The sequence below is a fragment of the Arachis hypogaea genome, chromosome 13 (genome assembly GCF_003086295.3).
Source record: "Arachis hypogaea cultivar Tifrunner chromosome 13, arahy.Tifrunner.gnm2.J5K5, whole genome shotgun sequence".
NCBI lineage: Eukaryota > Viridiplantae > Streptophyta > Magnoliopsida > Fabales > Fabaceae > Arachis > Arachis hypogaea.
In genome coordinates, this window is record NC_092048.1 from 128,194,887 (window position 1) to 128,216,682 (window position 21,796).

At 34.3% G+C, this 21,796-nt stretch overlaps 1 protein-coding gene across 1 annotated transcript; it reads right to left on the reverse strand.

Moving 5' to 3' along the window:
* Positions 1-17,535: 17,535 nt before the first annotated feature.
* LOC112733325 (uncharacterized) lies at positions 17,536-21,530 on the reverse strand. The gene is made up of 2 exons (XM_072212490.1): positions 20,991-21,530; positions 17,536-17,942 (listed from the first exon to the last, which is right to left on the reverse strand). Exon 1 carries the CDS (start codon positions 21,379-21,381, stop codon positions 21,046-21,048), a length of 336 nt encoding a protein of 111 aa, XP_072068591.1. The 5' UTR covers positions 21,382-21,530; the 3' UTR covers positions 17,536-17,942; positions 20,991-21,045.
* Between the last annotated feature and the right edge of the window lie 266 nt (positions 21,531-21,796).

Sequence of the window (21,796 nt, forward strand, 5' to 3'; positions counted from 1 at the left end):
CCTCAACCAAAAGACAATCCGAACCAAGCAACTTTGCTCTCTTGTCACAAATGGAACCCAACAATGTAAGACAAGCTCTTGAAGATCCATCATGGGTCAAATCCATGCAAGAAGAGCTTGCTCAATTCGACAAAAATGAGGTTTGCACACTAGTACCACATCCAGATGGTAAGAAAGTTACGGGTACTAAGTGGGTGTTTAAAAATAAACTTGGTGAGGATGGACAAGTTGTTCGTAACAAGGCTAGATTAGTGGCCCAATGTTACGATCAAGAAGAGGGTATAGATTTTGATGAGTCTTTTGCACCGGTAGCTAGAATGGAAGCAATTAGGTTGCTTCTTGCCTATGCTGCCCATAAGGGTTTCAAAATGTTTCAAATGGATGTTAAATGTGCTTTCCTTAATGGCTTTATTGATAGAGAAGTGTATGTGGCACAACCTCCCGGTTTTAAACATAAATATTTTCCAAATCATGTTTTCAAACTATCAAAGGCCCTTTATGGCCTTAGGCAAGCTCCAAGAGCTTGGTATGAAAGGCTTAGTGCCTTCCTATTGGAAAATCACTTTCAAAGGGGAACCACCGACACAACTTTATTCATTAAAGCATCTAATGATGATATTCTCCTAGTTCAAGTTTATGTGAATGACATTGTGTTTGGTTCGGCCAATGAGTCCTTGTGTGAAGAGTTTGAAAAACTCATGACTAGTGAGTTTGAGATGAGTTTAATAGGAGAGCTTACTTTCTTTTTTGGCCTCCAAATTAAACAAACTCCTAGTGGTACCTTTATTTACCAAGGAAAGTATGCAAAAGAACTTATCAAAAAATTTGGCCTAGAAAGTTCCAAACCAATGGGAACACCAATGCATCCTAACACAAAACTTGAAAAGGATGATGATGGCAAAGATGTAGATGAAACAAGGTATAGAGGAATGATAGGTTCACTCATGTACCTTACTTCTTCTAGACCGGACATTGTTCAAAGTGTGGGTGTATGTTCAAGGTTTCAATCTCACCCAAAAGAATCTCATCTTTCAGCCGTTAAGCGCATCATTAGATACATTAAAGGAACTAGTGATTATGGCTTGTGGTATCCTAAATCTGATGACTTTTATGCATTAGGGTTTTGTGATGCAGATTATACGGGAGATAGGGTGGATAGACGGAGTACATCCGGCATGTGTTGCTTCCTTGGAAGCTCACTCAACATGTGGTCAAGCAAAAAGTAAGCCACAGTGGCTCTATCCACAGCTGAAGCTGAATATATTTCCGCATCTGCATGTTGTTCACAATTAATTTGGTTAAAAACACAGTTGGAAGATTACAAATTAAAGATCAATAGTATACCCTTATTTTGTGATAATATGAGTGCTATAAACATTTCAAAAAAATCCTGTTCTGCACTCAAGAACCAAGCACATTGAGATAAAATATCATTTCATTAGAGAATATGTGTAAAAGGGTACTATTGATATTCAATTTGTAAAATCTGAAGACTAACTTGCTGACATTTTTACAAAACCCCTCTGTGAAGACAGATTCTGCACTTTGAGAAAAAGTTTGGGAATGATTGATTTAATTTCCGTTGATAACTTGTGAAATTTTGATTCTGCTCAGTTTTGTCTCGTAGGAAAGGACGAGATAAAAATCAGAGTGTGATGGAAGGACTGTGATCAAGGGGGAGACTGCGCCGAAATCAATTCTCATGAGCCCCACCAAATTTCTTTGACCCCACACTGACCGTTTTGTTAGTTTCCCTCTATGTAAATCACAATCTCTTTTTGTTGTCTCATCAAATCTAGTTGGAAGTGGTGATTGTCAAATCAAATCCTTCTCCTCAACTAATCCCTTGATTCTAGGAAACCACTTTTCAATTTATTTCAAATAAAAGAGAAACTCCCTTGGGTAATAACCACTCCTTAATGGTCATTAAATTCCCTCCAATTCTCTCTCCACTCCTCATTTATTACGTCTCTAACCTCCCCACTCCCACACTCAATTTGGCCTTCATCAACCCTTCCTATTCCACTTCACCATTATCATCATGAAAAAGAAAACTGCACCTAGAAAAAGCGAACGGATTCTTTTCTCTCAAAAACCGTTCACACCACAATCACACACCCACATCCATATTCATTCTACATCCTCATCTTCTCCCTCACCTCCCTCAAAACAAACCGACACCATGAGAAGGAAGGTCATAGCCACGAAAACCTCTTCAAGAAAGAAGAAAGAAAAAGTTCATGTGGAGGAAGAGGAAGAATCTCACACCTCACCCATTCCATCTCCACCACCATCTCCACCTAAGACAACCACACTCGAAAGAAGCACTCAGAAAATAAAAGGGTTCGCGCTGCACAACACCAAGGAACCCGCGAATCTGGAGTCCTTGGATTTCAAGAACAAATTCAACAAACCACATTCTCATTATGATCCTGCCAGGTTCAACTCCTGTGCTTCATATGAATTTCACAAAGAGGTTTTGGAAAAACGTCATCTCTATGCAACCTATCTAGTCAATCTTGACCCTCTCACCAACAAAGGGATAAACGTCTCTTCTCTTTTTGAACTTCTTCAATGGACTCCTCTGCTTCACATCCAGAAACCGGTTTACCCAGGTTTAGTTCGTGATTTCTATGCCAACATGCGACTGATTGATGGCACCATCCACTCATATGTAAAAAGGGTGCACATTACTCTTGACACTAGAACTATTGGGATGGCTCTGAGCTACAAAGAGGAAGGGCCAAGAGCATATATGGTCAAGAAGTGGGACTCACAGGTCGGCGTCACCGATAAGGTTGTTCTTCAACACATCTGTGAAAATCTCTCTGGCTTGGATGGAACTACTCCTACCCACAAAGCTCTCGGTCCCACCAACTCTCTGTTTCACCGGATCATCACCCACATTCTGACCCCTCAAAGTGGCTCCCATAATAGAGTAACATTCTCTGACTCTCTCATCATTTTTGCTCTTGTTACATTTACTCCTATATCTTTTGGTTACCTCATGATCAGACACATGTGGGAGTCAGTTAAAAGCACCAAAAAGGTGAATCTGTCCTATGGAATATTTTTAACAAGTATTTTTGAATATTTTAAAATTGATCTCCTGAATGAGGCTGTAGAAAACAAAGTGTCTATGATCAAAGGAGGTGGAGCTGTTAAAGGAACCAAGGGCAAAAAATCTGTGGCTTCGGAGAGTGACTATGAAAGTCGGCTTGAATCTTCCAAGGCAACCGAATCTATCAAAGAAATTCTCATTGAATTTTCAAATATGTCGGATCTCATGATACAATTCCATAAGGCGGGACACAAGCTAGCCTATGAAAATGAGAAGGCTTGGAAAAGATGTAAGGATAAAGTCAGTCTGATGCTTGAGAGTCTTGAGGAGGATCTGGGAATTGCTAGTGAGGAAGGAGCTGAGGAATCTGATCTTCATTTATCTGATGATTAATCTGTTTCTTTTAATATTTGATATTGGCATGTTTAGCCTCAATTTGATACTCTGTTTTGTTTGTGTGGATACTCTTAGTCCTATAACTCTGTAATACACTGTGGATACTTTTGAGAAATATTTTGGATATTATATTTGCTATGTCATCCTTTGCAGGTGCCCCTTGATGACAAAATGGGGAGAAATAATGCAGGAAGAAATTGAAATTAACAAAAACAGGGATGAAATTCTCTTGAGAATTCATGATCTCCCTTGTTTCAATCACTTGGTGTGATGATTTGTGTTTTGCTTGATGACTCATGTGGTGTTGCTTGTTGTGATATGCTTGCTGTGTTTTGATAACAATATATGTGATGTTATGCTTACTGTGTTTTGTGATATGCACTTGATTTATCTTAATGAATAAGTTTGACTTGGAATATTTTATTTTTGACAGTTCCTTTAAAACTATAAAAATATTCAAATAGTTGCCCTGTTTCACAAATTTTTTCTTACCATAATTATCTTGCTCTAATATCTTGACAGGAAAATATTTGAAAATCATTTGAACAGCAATTTTGCTTTGAAACAAAATTAGCCTTGATTGTGTATGAGTTTGGCAGAAAATCAAATTATTGATAACAAATGAGTTTTGATTATCATTAAGTTCTGCTCATAAATCGAGCCATTCAACATCACATAATAAATATGTTGAATAACATTGTTGCCTTAGGCTTGATAAATATTGTTACAGGTAAGAGCTTCTTTGATAAAATAGCACACATTAAGGGAGAGCCATGTGACAATTAGAAATGGGGAGAAATTTAAATATTCAAAGGGAGTATTCTATACTTTAATCTTTAATTTCTTTCCATTTCAATTTTAATAATGTTTGTCATCAAGGGGGAGATTAATGAGTTTGAAAAACTCCATTTTTAATTTAAGTGATGATCAAACATTATAAATATAATTGATTGCAAGATTATTATTTTGATTTTAATTTTCATATGTTGATTAAAATAATCTTTGCAATGCAGGTTTATATTGGGCCAATTTTCAGCCTTAGTATTAAATTGGTGAGACCATGGCTGAAATAAATTTTTTGTTTCTTGGGCCAAATAGAAAAGAAAAAACCAAAGCCCAATATGAAATAAAAAATTCAGCCTTATATAAAATAAATGTTGGCTGAATTATTTAATTGGGCCAGTTTCTACTAACATCATCATTAAGCCCATATTAAACCAAAGATCCAATGCTTTGACCGAAACCTATTGAGGGAAAGCAAACATTTTGCCTCCAACGGATCTCAATTTTTACCATATGGTGGAATTCAAATTTCATTAAAGTAAAGTTAATACATGGGAACTATGAGAGAGAAATTGTCATTGATTTGATGGATGACTTTAATGTTACACGCTACTCAGGGAAGTAAAAGCAATCCCATTTCAATTAATTCAATTACTTCTAATAATTGCTTTTCTTCTAGCTCTATATTCTCTCTCATCTCTCTTCTACCTTCGGTCATATCATTACAGAGAAAGCATGGAGGCTATGGCTAGACACCGAAAGGAAAAACAAGCAACAAAAACCATAACAATGATGGCAAGAAAAAGCAAACTAAAAGTATGCTGTGGCTAAGATTCTCATTCACTTGTGGTAAGATTTTGTGAAGAGATCATGGCTCCTCCATACCAAAAATGGAAGTGAAGATCTCGATCAGAGAAGAAGATCCTTGGAGGGATGGCTTGTCTCTAAGTCTGCTCAACCATCACAGGAGGTAGCTACAGTGGCTACGTGATGGAGGAGGCAGAGATTGGAGCAGATGAAGCTATCATTATCATGAAGCATCAAAGGCCAGAAGTTCATCTTGGAGAGCAAAGCAAGGATGAAGGGCTCGGATTGATGAAAATTGGTGATCAAAGAAGGACAAGAGGTAATTGCATGTTGGGTTTTGCATGTGTTATCTCTTTTCTCTCTCTGGCCGAACCGGTTCTAGTTGAAGAAGAAGAAGATTGGCTTGGTTTGTTTGGTTTCAACCGTGAAGGCTTCTCCCTATAAGTAAGGGTGAACAGTCAGGGTTTGATTCAAGGAAAAGAGTGAGCACAGAGTTCCTATAGCTCTCTAAGCTGACAGAATTTCTTCTCCTTCAATGTTCTTCATTTTATATTTTTCTGTTTAATTTTGTCATGTCTTGAGTCTCATGGAAAAAAAGGCAAACAGTGAGGTTTGTAAAAAAAAAGCCATAGAGCGGAAAAAGGCAGAGAGTGCAAAATTAAAAGAAAAAAGCCATAGATGTCCTTAGAGGTCCTTTGTACATCTGTGTTGTGTTTCATGATTCTATGGGAATCCCCTTGCAAGTTGTGTTAGCACTTAGCAGTGAAAGCTTGGCAGTAACCAAGTCAAGTTCAGTTTGGGTTTAGATTCTGGACTTGTCCCAGATAGGAAAGGTAGTTTCTAGGGAGAATTGGTGTTTGTAATCAAGAAGGATTATAGTGAAATTCCATCATTGTTGTGATGGAGACTGGATGTAGGCTGCCTTGCACTTAGCAGCTGAACCAGGATATATCTTGGTGTAATTCTCTCTCTCTTCTACTCCATTTCTATTTCTGCTACACAGGAGATAAAACCAAAAATATCTCGTGCTGACCGACGAGACAAAAAGAAAAGTCTCGTGGTTGGGGACGAGACAAAAGAAAAAGTCTCGTGGCTAGTTACGAGATAAAAAGACAAAAAGTTTCCATAAGTAGTTTCAAAGGCCAGCAAGTATTGTCAAGCGAAAAAGGGGCTAAGATTCAACCCCTCTTCTCTTAGCCACTGATAACCATCAGAATGAACGAAACATAATCCGTTATATAAAATCAAATTCGAAACACCATTGTCTACAATTTAAATATTATCAATTCAATTCAATTCAATTCAGATTCAGAACACCTGCGTCCATTCAATTCAATTCAACAATTGCATTGCATTCAATTTGATTAAAAAAATAATCCCTTAGCAAAATGTTGGTGTTGTTATGATGACGATAACAAAAGAGGAGAAGAAAAAGAAGAAGAAGAAGAAGAAGAAGAAGAAGAGAAGAAGGTATACGTGAATTTGAAAGAAGAAGAAGAAGCGCGGAGGAAGAGAAGAAGATAAAGCGCGTGTAATGACGCTCTTTTAATGAGAGTGATTTCTGTTGGTGTTGGACCTACTTAGATAAAACTTGGATGAAAAAATACTTAAATGTGTAGCATAGCTCATCATGTATTATGTGAGACTGTTGGCATAATCTAAAATTTATTTATTTTTAATTAAAAATTATATATTTAGACAAAATATAATAATAAACGAACTGATCTGTTTAACCAATCAAACTTTTCTTGGATAGGTGAATTTTTATTTTGGAGGTCTGTATATATTTAATATATAATTAATTCGTCTGTTTAAATTTATGGACTTAACTTATGGACGTAAACAGATCAATTTAAATGACAAAGATGATCTATTTGATATCTTTAATGATTTCACATTTTTTAATGTGTATTTTTTGTATTTTAACATATATTTTATGTAAATAATTAAATTAATAGTTAATTTTTAATGCACACATAATGCAGTTGACTTTTTTAATTTTAATTCTCTAAAGGTATCCGTCATATATATATATATTATGCAGCAACACTCTTTCTCAGCACTAACTATGTATAAATTGTGTGGTAAGTAGATTTTCAATTCACCATTTTAAGTGCGCAATAGGGGAAAAAAAAAAGAAAGAATAAAATGAAGCAGCGTGCATAATGGAGTTGTATCAATCAAATAACAAAAAACACGGAATCATAAGTGTGAAGAGCATCAATATGAAAAGGACTAAGCACCACAATTTAGATAGAAAACTAGGTAGGTGCATACTTAACTACCTTCTACAAAGGAACACACACAAAATTTTAATTTCTCCCTCAATCATTTTGGTGGTTGATTTCACTATTCAGTCTAGTGGACTTATTATTATTATTATTATTATTATTATTATTATTATTATTATTATTATTATTATGCATGTGCTGTTTATTAACTATTAAATGTAGGTACTATCAAGTCACCAAAAAAAAAAATGTAGGTACTATCAGTTGAGAGTCACGACCAAAGGTTGTAGTTATTTTGGGGATAAACACTATTTTAGTGTTTAAGATTTAGAATTAAAATCAAAATCTTTTTTAATTCAAAAGTAAAGGTTTCCAAGGTTTAAATAAACGATATTTATTGTTTAATTTTAAATATCTTTTATTTGACATTATTGTCGATGCGACAAAAACTATTATTTAGGTGGCAAGAGTTTATCTTTCACATATATGGAAAAATACATTTGTAAAGAGAATATATCTAAGTGTGTATATAGTAAATAGTAGTTAGAATCAATTAGTTAATACTATAGGGTTGAATTAAAGAACCACTTTTAAAGTTTAATAAACAAATTGTACGAAAATTTGATTTTAAGAGATTATTTTTAATTTTGTCTTATTTCTTAGTGTAGAAGAGAATAGAATTAAAATTACAGAAAATAGAAAAGGAGAAGTGTAAGACCATGATATATCCTAGTTCGACCACGAAGTGTAATATAATTTACATTTAGTCTTTACTATTATAATAGTAGAATTTTTACTATAATAAATTTGGATTACAAATACCAATTTCAATAGACTCATACTTTCGTAACTTCACCTAAGTTATTTTAAATTTAGTAACTCGTCTCTGTGCTAACCTTACTTGAAAATCAAGTGTATTCTAAATCAACACATTTTTTAAATTGAAAACACTCAATCAAATATTAAATAGTTTCTATATGTACTATTCTCTTTATTTTTTGTATCTCTCAAAATAAATTTGAATCTAAAAAAAAAAAAAGTATAAATACATTCAAAAACAAAAAGTCAAAGGCTGTTTTGTATGATCTACAATATGCATGAATTGGTTGCCTACTTCCTTGATAGAAATTTTCATATATAGAGTTTGATTGCTTTTTTAATGTTGGAATATAATCATTCTATGACGAGAAGAGTATTTGCATCTTGTGACATTATTTGTCCATTTTCTTTTCGAATAATTTTACTTTAAGAATCAATTGGCCTAAATACTTCGGGCATGTGTGTGTTTTAATGGCCATTTATCTAGTAGTGACATCAATTTGAATTTGTGCATTTCTTAGTTGGTTATAAGATCACAAGATGCATCTATAAAGTCATTGTGAATTTCTGGTTCATATTGTCATGTTCGACGATCTAAAATAACAATGATACATTTTCATTTATCTTAGCTTATTTTCCAACTTTGTATTCTCTTCCTCAATTGAAAATATTTCTCATCAAATTGGCAATATACAAAATGAGCCAATTATATTTATTATTAGTATTTCAAAACACTTTTTCATAAAGAAAAAATCATATCTAACATATATATTCTTAATTTGGTATTTTGAAATCTTTAAAATGAAAAAATATTTGATTTGTGGCCAAAGCTTATCATCATGGAAGAGAGAATTGATGTTAGTCTAACTTTTAAGTGCTACAACAGTATGTATTCAAACTCAACTGACTACATGGATTTGATCTCATAACTAGTGTAACAACAATTTTAAGACATTTTATAAACAATAATGGTGGTCTATTTTATGTATGAACATAAACTATTACATTTCAAATATTTTTACGAGTGGCCATACAACAAATATAAACAATTTGGTCACTGGCAAGTTAAAAATTTTGACTGGATTATAAGACGATCAATTACTTCAAACAAGGCATCTATTTTTTACTTTGTTTAAAAATAATAGAAAAATAAAACTATGGGTATTCATATATTTTAGTAATGTATACGAAATAAATAATAATATATACAAGATACATATATGCTTTGTAATACCTTATCACATAAAGTCTTACGCTTAAATTGTAAAGCAGAGGTGGCGAGGTATTACGACATCTAAAAGTAAAATACGTACATAAATATAGTTGAAAGAATTTATAATTAGGAGCCTTAAAGAAAAAGTAAAAAAAAAAACGAAAACAGAAATTCGGGTCACACTCGCAGGGTTAATCGTAAAATGGATAGGAAAAATCAAAAGAAGACCAAAAACATAATATACAACACGGAGTTTGAAAATACAGATATCAAGTTCCAGACTGGACCTGCGAAGCTAAGGCCGGCCATAGTATATATATAGAACCCAAATAAAACTCAAACTAAAGAATAAACACCTATTTCTCCAAGTCAACCTCTATGAGGGTCAGACATAAAATATATATAGAGGAGAATCTATATACATATATACATAGCATAAATACAAAATACAGTATCCCAAAATAACCAAACTTCGCTTGCACAGGAGATTCCAGACGCTTAGCGAAGTGCCTCTCGACCTGCATCTGAAAAACAAGATATATATGAAGTGAGAACCGGAGGTTCTCAGCATGGTAATTGTGCCCACATATATAATATATAAGGTTCAGAAAAAGCTAGAGACATTCCTAGAACTTCGACACTCAGATTTAAATCTTAAAGTTTATAAATTGAAAGCTATAAATAGGGTAGGTTATCTAAGATTCTTATTTCTAATTTATTTCTAACTTAAGCCCTAATTTTCGCCTTCCTCCAATCCTCCGTCTGGTACACAGACAAACAATACAGACAAAGCAAATACAAGTAGGATATAGATACAATAGATAGCAAATATAGCAGGTATACATAATAATCACATAGGCAAGCCCAATTAATGCACAATCAAACAAAACACGCATATGCATATGATGTATGCCTATCCTATAGCTGATGATATCATCTGTTGGTTATATAGCTAACCCCGACATATCCTGGTAGCAAACCGTGGACAGAAACATCCTTCGCGGAGCAAGCGGGACTGAGCCACAATCCCCTTGCTACTATCCGCTCCACCCAGAGCAAGTGGAATAACCATTACTGCTGCTACTAACCAGGTGGGTGTTTATAAGCTCAACCTGGAGCAAGCAAGATGAACCACAATCCTTGCTACTGTCCAGGTATCTCAAACATTGACTCGGAGCAAGCGGAACGAACCACAATCCTTGCTACTACCCAGGTATCACAAGCATATCTTCATTCAATCTTAATCAGATAAACTATTCTTCCATCCAAATTAACTAATACAAAACTTTCCAAAAATTCTCATAAAATTTCGGCAACACTTCTCCTAAAATTTGAACTTTGCCACCCTTCTCGGGTCCCATCCAAACCAGTAAATCATCCACAAATATATATATATATATATATATATATATATATATATATATATATATATATTCAACAAATCTCCACAACCTATCCTCATCATTATTTATTATCAATATTATTTATCACATTCATTAGTCATTTCAAAGCTCATCATTATAATTCAATATCATTAATCAATCATCAATCATTCTCATAATCATTAATAATCAATCATCATGCATTTCAACCACCCACTCAATAGTTTCCAACAACGAGTCACTAAACCTCAACCTTCCATATCATACAACTTATCCTATGGTCATCTAGCTTATGTTTTCACAAAACATTATATATTATCTATGAGAAACTAAAATCATACTTTAGCCGATTCCTCCTTGAGCTCAGAATACCTAAAAAATCTCTCCTTTCACAAGCTAGCTTCCAAACGTCAATTTCTCAAGCTTAATCACCCAGATTTCGTTCCAAACCGTCCAATTGAACTCCAAATCAACAAGAACACAATCTAATTCACACAATATCACTATCATCATCATAGGATTCACTAATTCAATAATTCACAAAGGTTCAATAGTTTCTTACCTTATCCACGGATCAATTAGATAAAACCCAGTGATTATCCGTTGTTAGAGTTCACCTAAACTATCAACATCATTCAATTCCTCAATACCCAAACTCAAAACCCACAAAATTTAGGAGAAGAAGAACTGAGCAATAAATGCAAATTTCTTACCAAATTGGTTAGTGGGTTTTGTAGAGAGTTTCGAGAAGAACGCGTGGCCGCTGATGACTCGTCAATCGGAGCTCCGAATTGAAAGTTAGCAGGATTTAAAAGTTGAAGTGAATTTGGAACTTAGGGTTCGTTCCTTTACCCCCCCCTTCTTCAACATGATTTCATTTCTCTCAGAAGGAAAGGCTGTGTGTTGGCGTTTTATATATGGGCGTTGGGTTCGGTTTAACCGATTTAGTTTGTTAGTCTGGTTTTAGATTAAAATTTTTAAAATTAGTGTCAAAATTCATATTTTAATTATTTCTACTTTATTAAATAATAAAATTTAATTTTCTAATTTTTTTTAAATAATAATAATTAATTTATTAACTAATTATTCATTAATTGCTCGGAGTTTACATGATTAAGTTTTCAACTTCTACAATTTTAAATTTTAATACAAATGATGTTTCTCCCTCCTGGTAGTTCAAATATTTATAAAAGAATTAGAAACAAAGATTTATGAATAATATTTTATATTCATATTATTCTTGAGCATAAAATAATCTATCATAAAAAAAAATATTCTTAACTAATTATCAAACAATTTATAAAATACTAATTTTATATTTAAATTTTGTCACTTCTCTTTATAGAATTGAAATACGAGGAGCAGAAGTTTTATAATTAGACAAAACACTTTACCTTTAGAAATTGATAATAATAAATTCATAATTTTATTCAAACACTACAAGAAAAACGTTGAGTACCGTTAGATTTACTATTGGATTTAGCATCGCACATTAGTATCGGCTTTACCAACGGATTTATCGATGGTTTTGATGTAAAATTCATTTAGTCGAATCGTTACCGACGGTTTTCCGTTTTCGACGATAAATTCGCCGGTAATACTTAGAGGGAAAATGGGGAAATAGGCGCCAAATTTAGCATGGGATTTACCGTCGGAACAATCCGCCGGTAATCTCATTTTAGTGAAATGCTGCATTTTGATTACCTGCAATGGGTTACTGTCGGATTTATCTGCCGGTAAATCCAATGATAATGAGCCATAAAATTCAAAGCGCGAACCTTTCCCCCTTCAATTTGAAACTACTCTCTCTCTAACCTATCTTCTCCCTTTCTCTCTCTAGCCGGCTCTAAACCCCGTCGCACCGTTAGCCCCACCACTGCCTGCCCCTCCTATCGCTGCCTCCCTCCTCTCCTTGCACTGACCGTTCTCTGCGACGTATCCATTGTAGCCTCCGTTACTTTTGCCGTTCTTCTCACTGTCAACAAGCGCTGTTCTTTGTGTCGGTAGCTTCTTCCCCTGGTCCAGCATGCTTCGTCCACCACCGGGTCCGGCTTCGTCATTGTCTGCCAGGTCCAGGTTAGTTAATTTTTTTTACCTTGCTTTTTTTTTGTTTTTAACCTGATTTTTGTAAAAAAAAAAATGTAATATGGTTTATAATGTGTTCAGATTGATTAGCTAAAAATAAGTAGTTGATTTGCTATCATAAAATTTAGTTGATTTGTTTAGAATACTTTGGAGTTGTTGATTGAATTGTTGAAAATTGCTGCTGAGATTGGTTGAAACTTGTTTGATTGTGTGGAAATTCACTACCCGTTTTTGATGAATTGTGATGCTAGAATTGTCTGGATGATGTTTAACTCTTACCTATTTGATTGTTGGAACTGCTTTGATTGTTTAGATAATTGTGAACTCCTTGCATTAAGGTTATTTTCGCTGAAAAGTTAATGCTAGACTTGTCTGCATTATGCTTGATTGTTTTGAGAATTGATTGATGGTGTTGTAATTCACTAGTTCATTATTGATTTTGCCAAAAGGTTGTTGTTGGAATTGTGTTGAATATGCTAGGGTCTTATGCCCATTTCATTTGAGCTTGGAACGATGAATGTTTGTTAGCTAGTTGATGTGCTTCTGATTTTTTGTCGTTCTTAGTAACCTAATGTTCAAAGCATGCTTGTTTTGTTGAAAAATTATTGAGAATTAGACTGAATGACGTTGATCTAAATTTGGTCATCAAATACTTCTTGCGTGCATTGGTTGCGGATGTTTGTGTTCGCACATGCCATGTGTTGTCCATATGCCTCAAAGAGCTTTTTATTGCAAATTTTGGTCAATTTCTTAAAATGAATGCTTGTCTTAACCTTCTTACTATTCTTATGCTAAACTAACGAAAACACTTATTCATTCTAATGTAATTATTTTGAAACTAAAACACTATGTAATTTTTCTTTTTTTTAAAAAATAAAATAAAACACTTTTAGAATTATTTGTTATTTCTTGAGTTTTTTGTTATGTTATTATTTATTGGTATTTGTTATGGTATTAATATGTTACTAATATGTTCACTGTACATGCATGACGACAGGTAGTAGAGATAGGTCGAGTGGGTCATCACGTAGTCGTGGTAGAGGGCGGGCTTCTGCCGAATTTCCCAGGGCTGCCCAATCATCGCACTCTACCCCGGCTACCTTGTCGACCTCTTTGACGTCACAGGCAGCTCAATCGGACCAGCAATTCATCATGGTCCCAAACCAGAACTGTGTGCCTCTTACTGCTATGCCCCCTGCAGATGCAGCGACGATAGAGCCCGCGGGGGTGATTCCTCCAATTCCCCCGAGCAGGATGCCCCTCCACCACTGACCGTCATTCGGCTAAGGATTTGGTACGATAGCATGCAGTCGTGAATTTAATTTTTTAATATTAAGTTTGTTTAGCTTAAGTTTGTTTATGTTAAGTTTGTTTATCATAAATTTTTTTTATCTTATGTGTTTGTTATCATGAGGTTTTTGTCCTACAGGTTTGCATCAAACCCCAAGCATGCACACAGGAGATTATTGAGGTCATTAAGTCCATGTACAACCGTCCGTGGCAGACCTACATGCAGATCCCGACTGATGTGAGAGAGCGGTAGTTTCAGAAGTGGGCAGTAAGAACCCAATTTCGTTTGAATTACTTAATGTTATAGGAAATGTATTTCATTCCGACTAACTAACCTTGGTGAATCACTTTATACAGTTAAAATTCATATGGGATGCAGAACACAATGTCATGATCAGGAAGACCTATGACTACCATGTCGCAAGCAGTTTCAGCAGATGATGAGTGACGTTCGTCAGGGAAAGGACCAACTGACGAGGTGGATCCATCCAAACATCAAGCATGACTTGGAGGCTTATTTTAGAGATAACGAGGGGTTCAAGCGTCACCATCTGACGAACGTTCTAACAGGGCTTTGCCTAGGTCGTTCAGGTATATGGGTGGGTTGGCAACTTTCATGAAGAGGAAGACCAGAATGGTAAGAATTTTGGCATTATTTACTGTTTTAGTAGTTACTTGAATTAGTTTTTTACTTCCTTTTTTATTATCAATTTGACTAATTAGTTAGTGAGTAGATGTTAGTTTAATGTCATTGTTTTAGTGGATTTATGTGGTTAGAATATGTTAGAATAGGTTAGATTAAGCTCTGAGATTGCTGAAAAATGTTGGATGGAATCCTTTAAAGGTGGCTAAATCCAAATTTTAGAGGAGACTCTACCAAATTTTCATAACATTTTTAAGTGAAATCGAAAAAATTATAATTATGTTTCCAAAATTACAATTAAGATTTTGGTTCATGCTTATATTTGTCTAACATTCATTAATTTGTTCGTTTATTTTATTAGTTGGTTGATATATTAATTTGTCGTCTAAGTCGCTGGAGTTTGAGGCGACACTGGTGTAGACCTTCAAGTATACCCATACTTTAAAGGCAAACAAGGAGATAGTTGCCAACGAGTGGTCTGTAGCCGATATGTGAGTTTAAATTAATTCTAGCTTTCAACTTTATTTGGTTTAAAGTTAATTATTTAACTATTATCCTAATCACTACTAACGTGTGTGACCCAGGAGTACACGTAAAGGTTGGAGACTGCAACCCAACAATCTCAGCTACCTAGTAGGGCCGACAAAGCCGGCTTCGAGACCTCTGTGGTGGATTTCGGTAGGATTTGGTGCGAGACTGCCTCTGAACCCCACATGAATCGCCGCTTCGGGTTGTGGTCGTTCTTCGCCAGTGGCCTCCACTCCTAAGTGTTGGTGGCTTCCTCTGCGTCTGCCTCTACCACCAACCCTGTTGATCCCCAGGAAGTTGTCGACCTGAGGGAGGAGGTACAAAAGCTAATATAGAAGCTTCACCAATAGGCGGAGCAGTCTAAGCAGACGTATCAAGAGATTCTTGCACGCATTGCCGTCAACTCTAACCTGACGGAGAAGTTGGAGCAGCTCGATCGGTTGCGACAGCAGATGGAGGAGTACAACTAGCAGATGCGCGCTGGAGGTAGAGGTAGCGCTGCTGGTGGGGTACAGATGGCAGCACCTCCTCCGCTACCTTAGCAGGGGAATCACAACGGCGACGATGACAAAGACTACTCGGATATGTAGGATTTAGGGTTTTATGCATTTTTCTTTATCTTTACTTCATTGTATTTTACATTTGTGACATTTTATTTCTTTCAGACCATTTATTTTTTAATAAAATTATTTCTTGATTCCTGGTGACATTAAATTTTTGCTAACAATTGTGTTAACAAGAGTCTCCTAATTGTGGCTTAACTTTGCCAAAAAAAAAATGTAGGGTTTATAAATTGTGCATTACCATCGGATTTAACGTCAGCGATATCCGACGGTAACTTTGGCGCCTAAACACGTGAAATGGCGTCAACGTTACCGTCGGATGTCATCAACACAAATTCGACAAACCATTGAAAAAGACTGATGATAACTTCGCTGATAATTAGCGTCGGACAAGAAAAATTCGCCGGTAAGCTATTTCCGGCGATGTCTATACTGTCAACTCAAGGACGACAATAAATCTGACAGTAATCTTTTTACTGACAGATTTATTTGATGAATTCGACAATAATCAATATTTTTCTTGTGGTGAAAAAAAGAGTAAAATCCATCTAATAACTTTCATAATTGCACAAAATTATATATTAAAATATGGTCGAATATATATTGGCTTCTGGGAATATAAAATTTTAAAATATTTAATCCTATACTTCACATAATATGAATAATAAGATTAATTTATTTCATGGGATAATCTTTTAATACATTCCTTTGATGGAATACACAGATTTCTTTAGAAGATCAATTATGATTTTGAATTACAACGACACATTCACTTCATGAGATTATTTTTAACCATATCTGTCTTTATTATGTCAAACAATAACATCGTTATTCTCTTTGCTCAGTGAGCAGTAAAATTATTATTTTTAATAACTATTTTGGTAGATTAATGAACTCTCATAATTCATAATGATAAATCTTTGTGCAATTCCATTAGTATGCATTTTTTTTTTTCATTATTAGATAGTATCTTCAAGATCCATTAGTTCATAATAAATATGCGTAATCATGTAAAAATTGACGTTTTAGGCATTTGAAAGAATTATCCTTTTTAGGTAATAATAATAATGTATTTCTTTTAAAATCTTTTAAAGATCTGCAAGATCTTTTATAATAAGGTACTCAATTTTTATTGTACCATATTTTTTTTTCATTACCAAACAAGGTTCTTAATCATAGAACAATTCATTTTTGATGTGGAGAGTCAAATAATATTATAATCAGAGAGCATACTCAATTGAATATTTTATCCATTTAAATGGATTGTATATGATCTTTTGGGGATTAATATTATGATGATGTGTTCGGGACATACTCGTTTATATAATAATTAAGGCTCATAATCTTGTCTTAATAGTGTCTTTAGAACCCATTAATCAATATAGATTTTAATTTTCAATATCAACGATAAATAATTTTTTTTTTAAATGTTAGAGTTACAAATTCAAAATAAAATCACTTCGAGATAATCTCAAATTTGATTGGAGTTTCTGATAACGTATTATAAAATAACAAATAAAAAAGAGAAGTAGATGTAGAAATAAAATAAAAAAAAATACGATAATTTTATTAACTCTATTATTTCTTGATGTGGTTAAGGCCTTTTGTGGGCAACCATGTCTCTAATTGGTTGTCACTTTTGACCAAATAATGGTTAGGTATGCGAAAAACATACCAACCATTCAAAAAAAAAAAAAAAAAAAAACAACAATAATAATAATAACAGCAACAAGATTTCGGAAATAATTAATCAAGGTTTGTACTATATACAAAATTCCAGTCCTGAATAGTGAATATAATAAACCTAACCTATATCATTGGTGCTCTCTTTGGATTGCAATTTTGCAACAATATTAACACCAATAATAATATCAATCTTTACAGGGATATATATAAAGATGTGAAGAGATTAATTAATCAGCTCAACAATCTAAGTGTAGGAGATGCTTTTATACAATAGAGCATGGAGGTAACTTAAAACACACTACTAAAGTGCCTAATTAATTATCTTATTCTGAAAAAGAAAGAAAAAGAAAAATAAAAAATCCTTGTCCATTAGCAACCAGTAAAAGTGACTGAATGAGAAATTTGAGATTGCAGTTGGTGACATCTCTTCATGAAGATGATTTGCAGGCAAGTTCCTAGCAAAAGGAATAAGTCAAGTCAGAAAAATACTATGGATCAAGATTTCCTCATTCTTCAAGAACTTCCATCAGTTGCATGAATACAACACCAGAGAAAGAAGAAGAATATTCCCTTAACTTCTTATCATCTAAATTACCAAAAACTAGGAGTTAATACGTGCTTAGCCTATAAATCAGCAGCTATGGTTAGCTGGAACTTGGAATTTTTTCATGGGAATGGGAGCAGAAAGGAAAATAATGGAAGTCATCAATATTCCCATAAGTGGCGAGGGTGGCAGCGGCGGTATGATGGCTGTGGTGGCGGGCGATAGTGTAGCGGCAGCGTCAAAACACTTTTTTTTTTTTCATGGCAATTGAACTTTAGACCCCTGTGATGGGAATGAAATATTCATCCCTAACAATTAGGAGAAAATACCAAAAAACTCTTAACATAAACATGAACAAAGATTAACTTTGTGAACTGCTAAATCAAGTTCGAGGTGATCCTGGTTAGAAATTAGATAAATCATATGCTGTCACGGGAGAATTGGTTTACTTAGACTCCTATGATGTTTAGAAGATCCAAATTAATTGACTAAACAAAAGCGCCTATAGGTTTGTTCTCTTAACTTCAAAGTATTATACGCTGCAAATCACCTTCATTTAGATGAAATTTAAGTTATGTTTGAAGGAAGATAAGAGAATGAATCGTAATAAAATTGCATGGCACTTTGTACTTTCATTGTCATTCCCTTCCATCATCTATAAAACTCCAAACATAGTCTTAAGCTAAACTATAGAATCTGTCCCTAGGACTAAATTCTCTCTTGTAGCATATTTGACACTAAAACAAAGAGGACTAAATTCCTCTAAAGTGAGAAAGCAAGAGGGTCATTCACCCTTGGATCAATATAGTGCAATGTCTGGGTTCTACCAAGTGATCAAATAGTGAATAAGCCCTCATTTTCTTACTTTACAAGGGATCTCAATTTAGATTATCCAAAAAAAATAAGACAATATTTTGAAGGGCCAATAAAGAACTTAGAATAGGACTTGAACTTCTTATGCTACAGAAAAGATGGGTGACAACCTTACATCCCAAATGACAGCAAATACTAAGAAATACATTGTAAACAACCAATGAATAGAAACAGTGATTTGAAGAAACACATTGTAAACAAAAATTAATCGAAGACAAAGATGGATGAAATTAGAAACAGTGATTCAAGAACAAGTTGATTGGAGTAGTGGGGAGTAAAGATCACGCTGACCTACATAGGCACAAGAAATACAATCCATTCCACGAAGCCAATATGTCAGTAACAACTAATGAATAGAAAGGGGAGGAGGAGGAGGAGGAGAAGGGTATCACGTGAAGGCTAATGGTTAGAATAGATGAGGGAGTTAGTTATTCAGTTGGTGCTGAGGTGGAAAGTTTGTTATGTGGTTGTTAGCGGCTAGAAATTAGTTAGAAGATATTTATGAATGGTAAACGTGTACCGAAAATTGAGTGGTAATATATAAGCTAATGATGATGTAGTTAGTGAGTGAGGTTCACTCTTGTAAGGCTCATTTTTTCAGAATCAATGAGAAAGAAAAAACAGAAAGTTCGGACACTCTCTCTTCTCATTCTCTCCTTCTTCTTCATCACATCTAAGACTCAATCTGATTCCTCATTCTCTGAATTGGTTTTCACAAAGGGGGAAGGGGTGTCATTCTTGATAGGAGGATATTTCTAATGTCAGAATTGGGTTCATTTTCATCTTTTTGGCATTCTTTGTTTCATTACTAGCAAATTGCATGCTCAGAGGTATAAGCTAGCTACTTTTCTTGTAGATTTAGTGTTGAATAATAAAATAAGTCATTTTCTTCTGAGTTCTGAAAAAATAATGACAATCGTATCTCTTCTCAGACAATCACACAAGAATTCAGATAAACAAGGACATCTCACAATTCACATTGATAGTTCACAAGAAGTTTAAGACATGCATGTTTCTGTTAGCTTCAAATGTTAGACTGACCAAAACAAATGTAATATTATGTATATCGAATAAAACAGCCCATGTAGAGCAACCCTCAGATATGACATAAACTTCAGCAAAGGCTATGATAATTCAAATGACCTATCAATGAAGGACCACAAGCAGGTTTTATAAATATATCATAAGTCGTTACAAAAGATTGAACCGCACATAATTTAGTATGCTGTATGCTGAATTATGTACGGTTCTTTCGTTTTTAGCAGCTTATAAGATGTTGCTAACAGTTTATTTCAGTTAAAAAATAAAACGGAACATGGCAAGTAGGTACATCATTTGCTTTATTAACCAAAGATTAGCAAGCATGCAATGATTATGACAATGCCACAGATCTAATCACTAAATTTAGATTCCACAATCACCCTAAACCTTTTCTACAATTATTAAATGACTAAATGCTTCTGTAACAATCCACTTTTTAAACATTTCTAAAATTTTATTTCGAAGTTTGTAGAAAACATATTATCCCTATAAGCCTGATGATCATGGTGGATTGGTGTTGGTAGATTTTGATCTAAACTTTTCACATCACTCCGAAGCATTTTAGAGTCCAAGTGAACAACAAGAGTAACTACAATTCTTTCTTAATCACGTGTGACCTACTTTTGCTGCTTCAGGAATTGTTTTTATCTTAACAGTGGACACATCATCACATCCATGGAAATGCATATGTTACAGAATGCATCATGCAAAACAAGAATTGCCAACAAAAATCCAAAGTAACAGAGAACCCCGCAAAACATATCTAGGAATATGGAACGTGTTCAGTTCACAAACCAAGCAAGATAACAGCAGCCAAAAAATAACAGCATATAATCCCAAAATCAACACACAAAAAACAAAACAAAAAGAAAAAACCATTATATTTGAAGCCAAAAACATCCAGAATCTACAATCAAAACAGGAACTTTGGAAACCCCCAGATTTAAAAAACACAAACTTCATCAAGAACCCAGATTTAATAATAATAATAATGATAATAATTAAAAACAATAAACATGAATAGAGAGGAGGGAAAAGAACATACTTTACAACTGAAAAAGGGTGGGGGCATGAAGTTGCAAGAAAGCAGCATAAAACTATCAATCAGAATGGGAATGGTAGTAGAAGTCATCATCAAAGTCAATGGAGGTGGAAGAAGAATAATCATCATGATCTTCAGCAAGATCATCATCATCATCATCATCATCATCATCAGAAGGAAGGTAAGAAGAATAGTAGTAGTAGGAATCAGGGTTCGGGAGGCAGAAGAAAGAGCAGAGGCAGAGAGCAAGACGACCCAATTGGTGAAGAGGTAAGCAGCAGAGAAGATCCACCAACTGCTCCGTCGGGAGTGGCTCACCAATGCACGCCGCCCACTGCCACGCCTCACCGGAGACACGTGCCACTGACACCACCAGCATGCTGCTGAACACCATTCTTATTCCTTTGACTTTGTCTCTCTTGGAATTCAATCCATAAATTGAATAAATATCCAATGCCAGATTTTTTGCAAGATTGACTTCTCTTAATCTTGTTCTTGTTATTGGATTGGAGAATTTTTAGAACTTAGACTTTGGACCCTCACATTTTCGTTCTAATCTCTTTGTACTTTGTCCGCGTCATTACCATTATTTATTACGATCATTTATAATAACCCGTTCATATTTTATGACTAAATATTCTTTTTGTTTTTTTTTTTCATCTCTTCTGCTTAGTAATTAGTATTTAGTAGTATTCTAAGAAGTACAGACACTTTGTTGAGTTGTTGTGTTTGTGTACTAGTATTAAATTCGTGCAATGCACGAGTTTATATTTAAATTTGACATATTAAATTAAAAATAATATTTTATA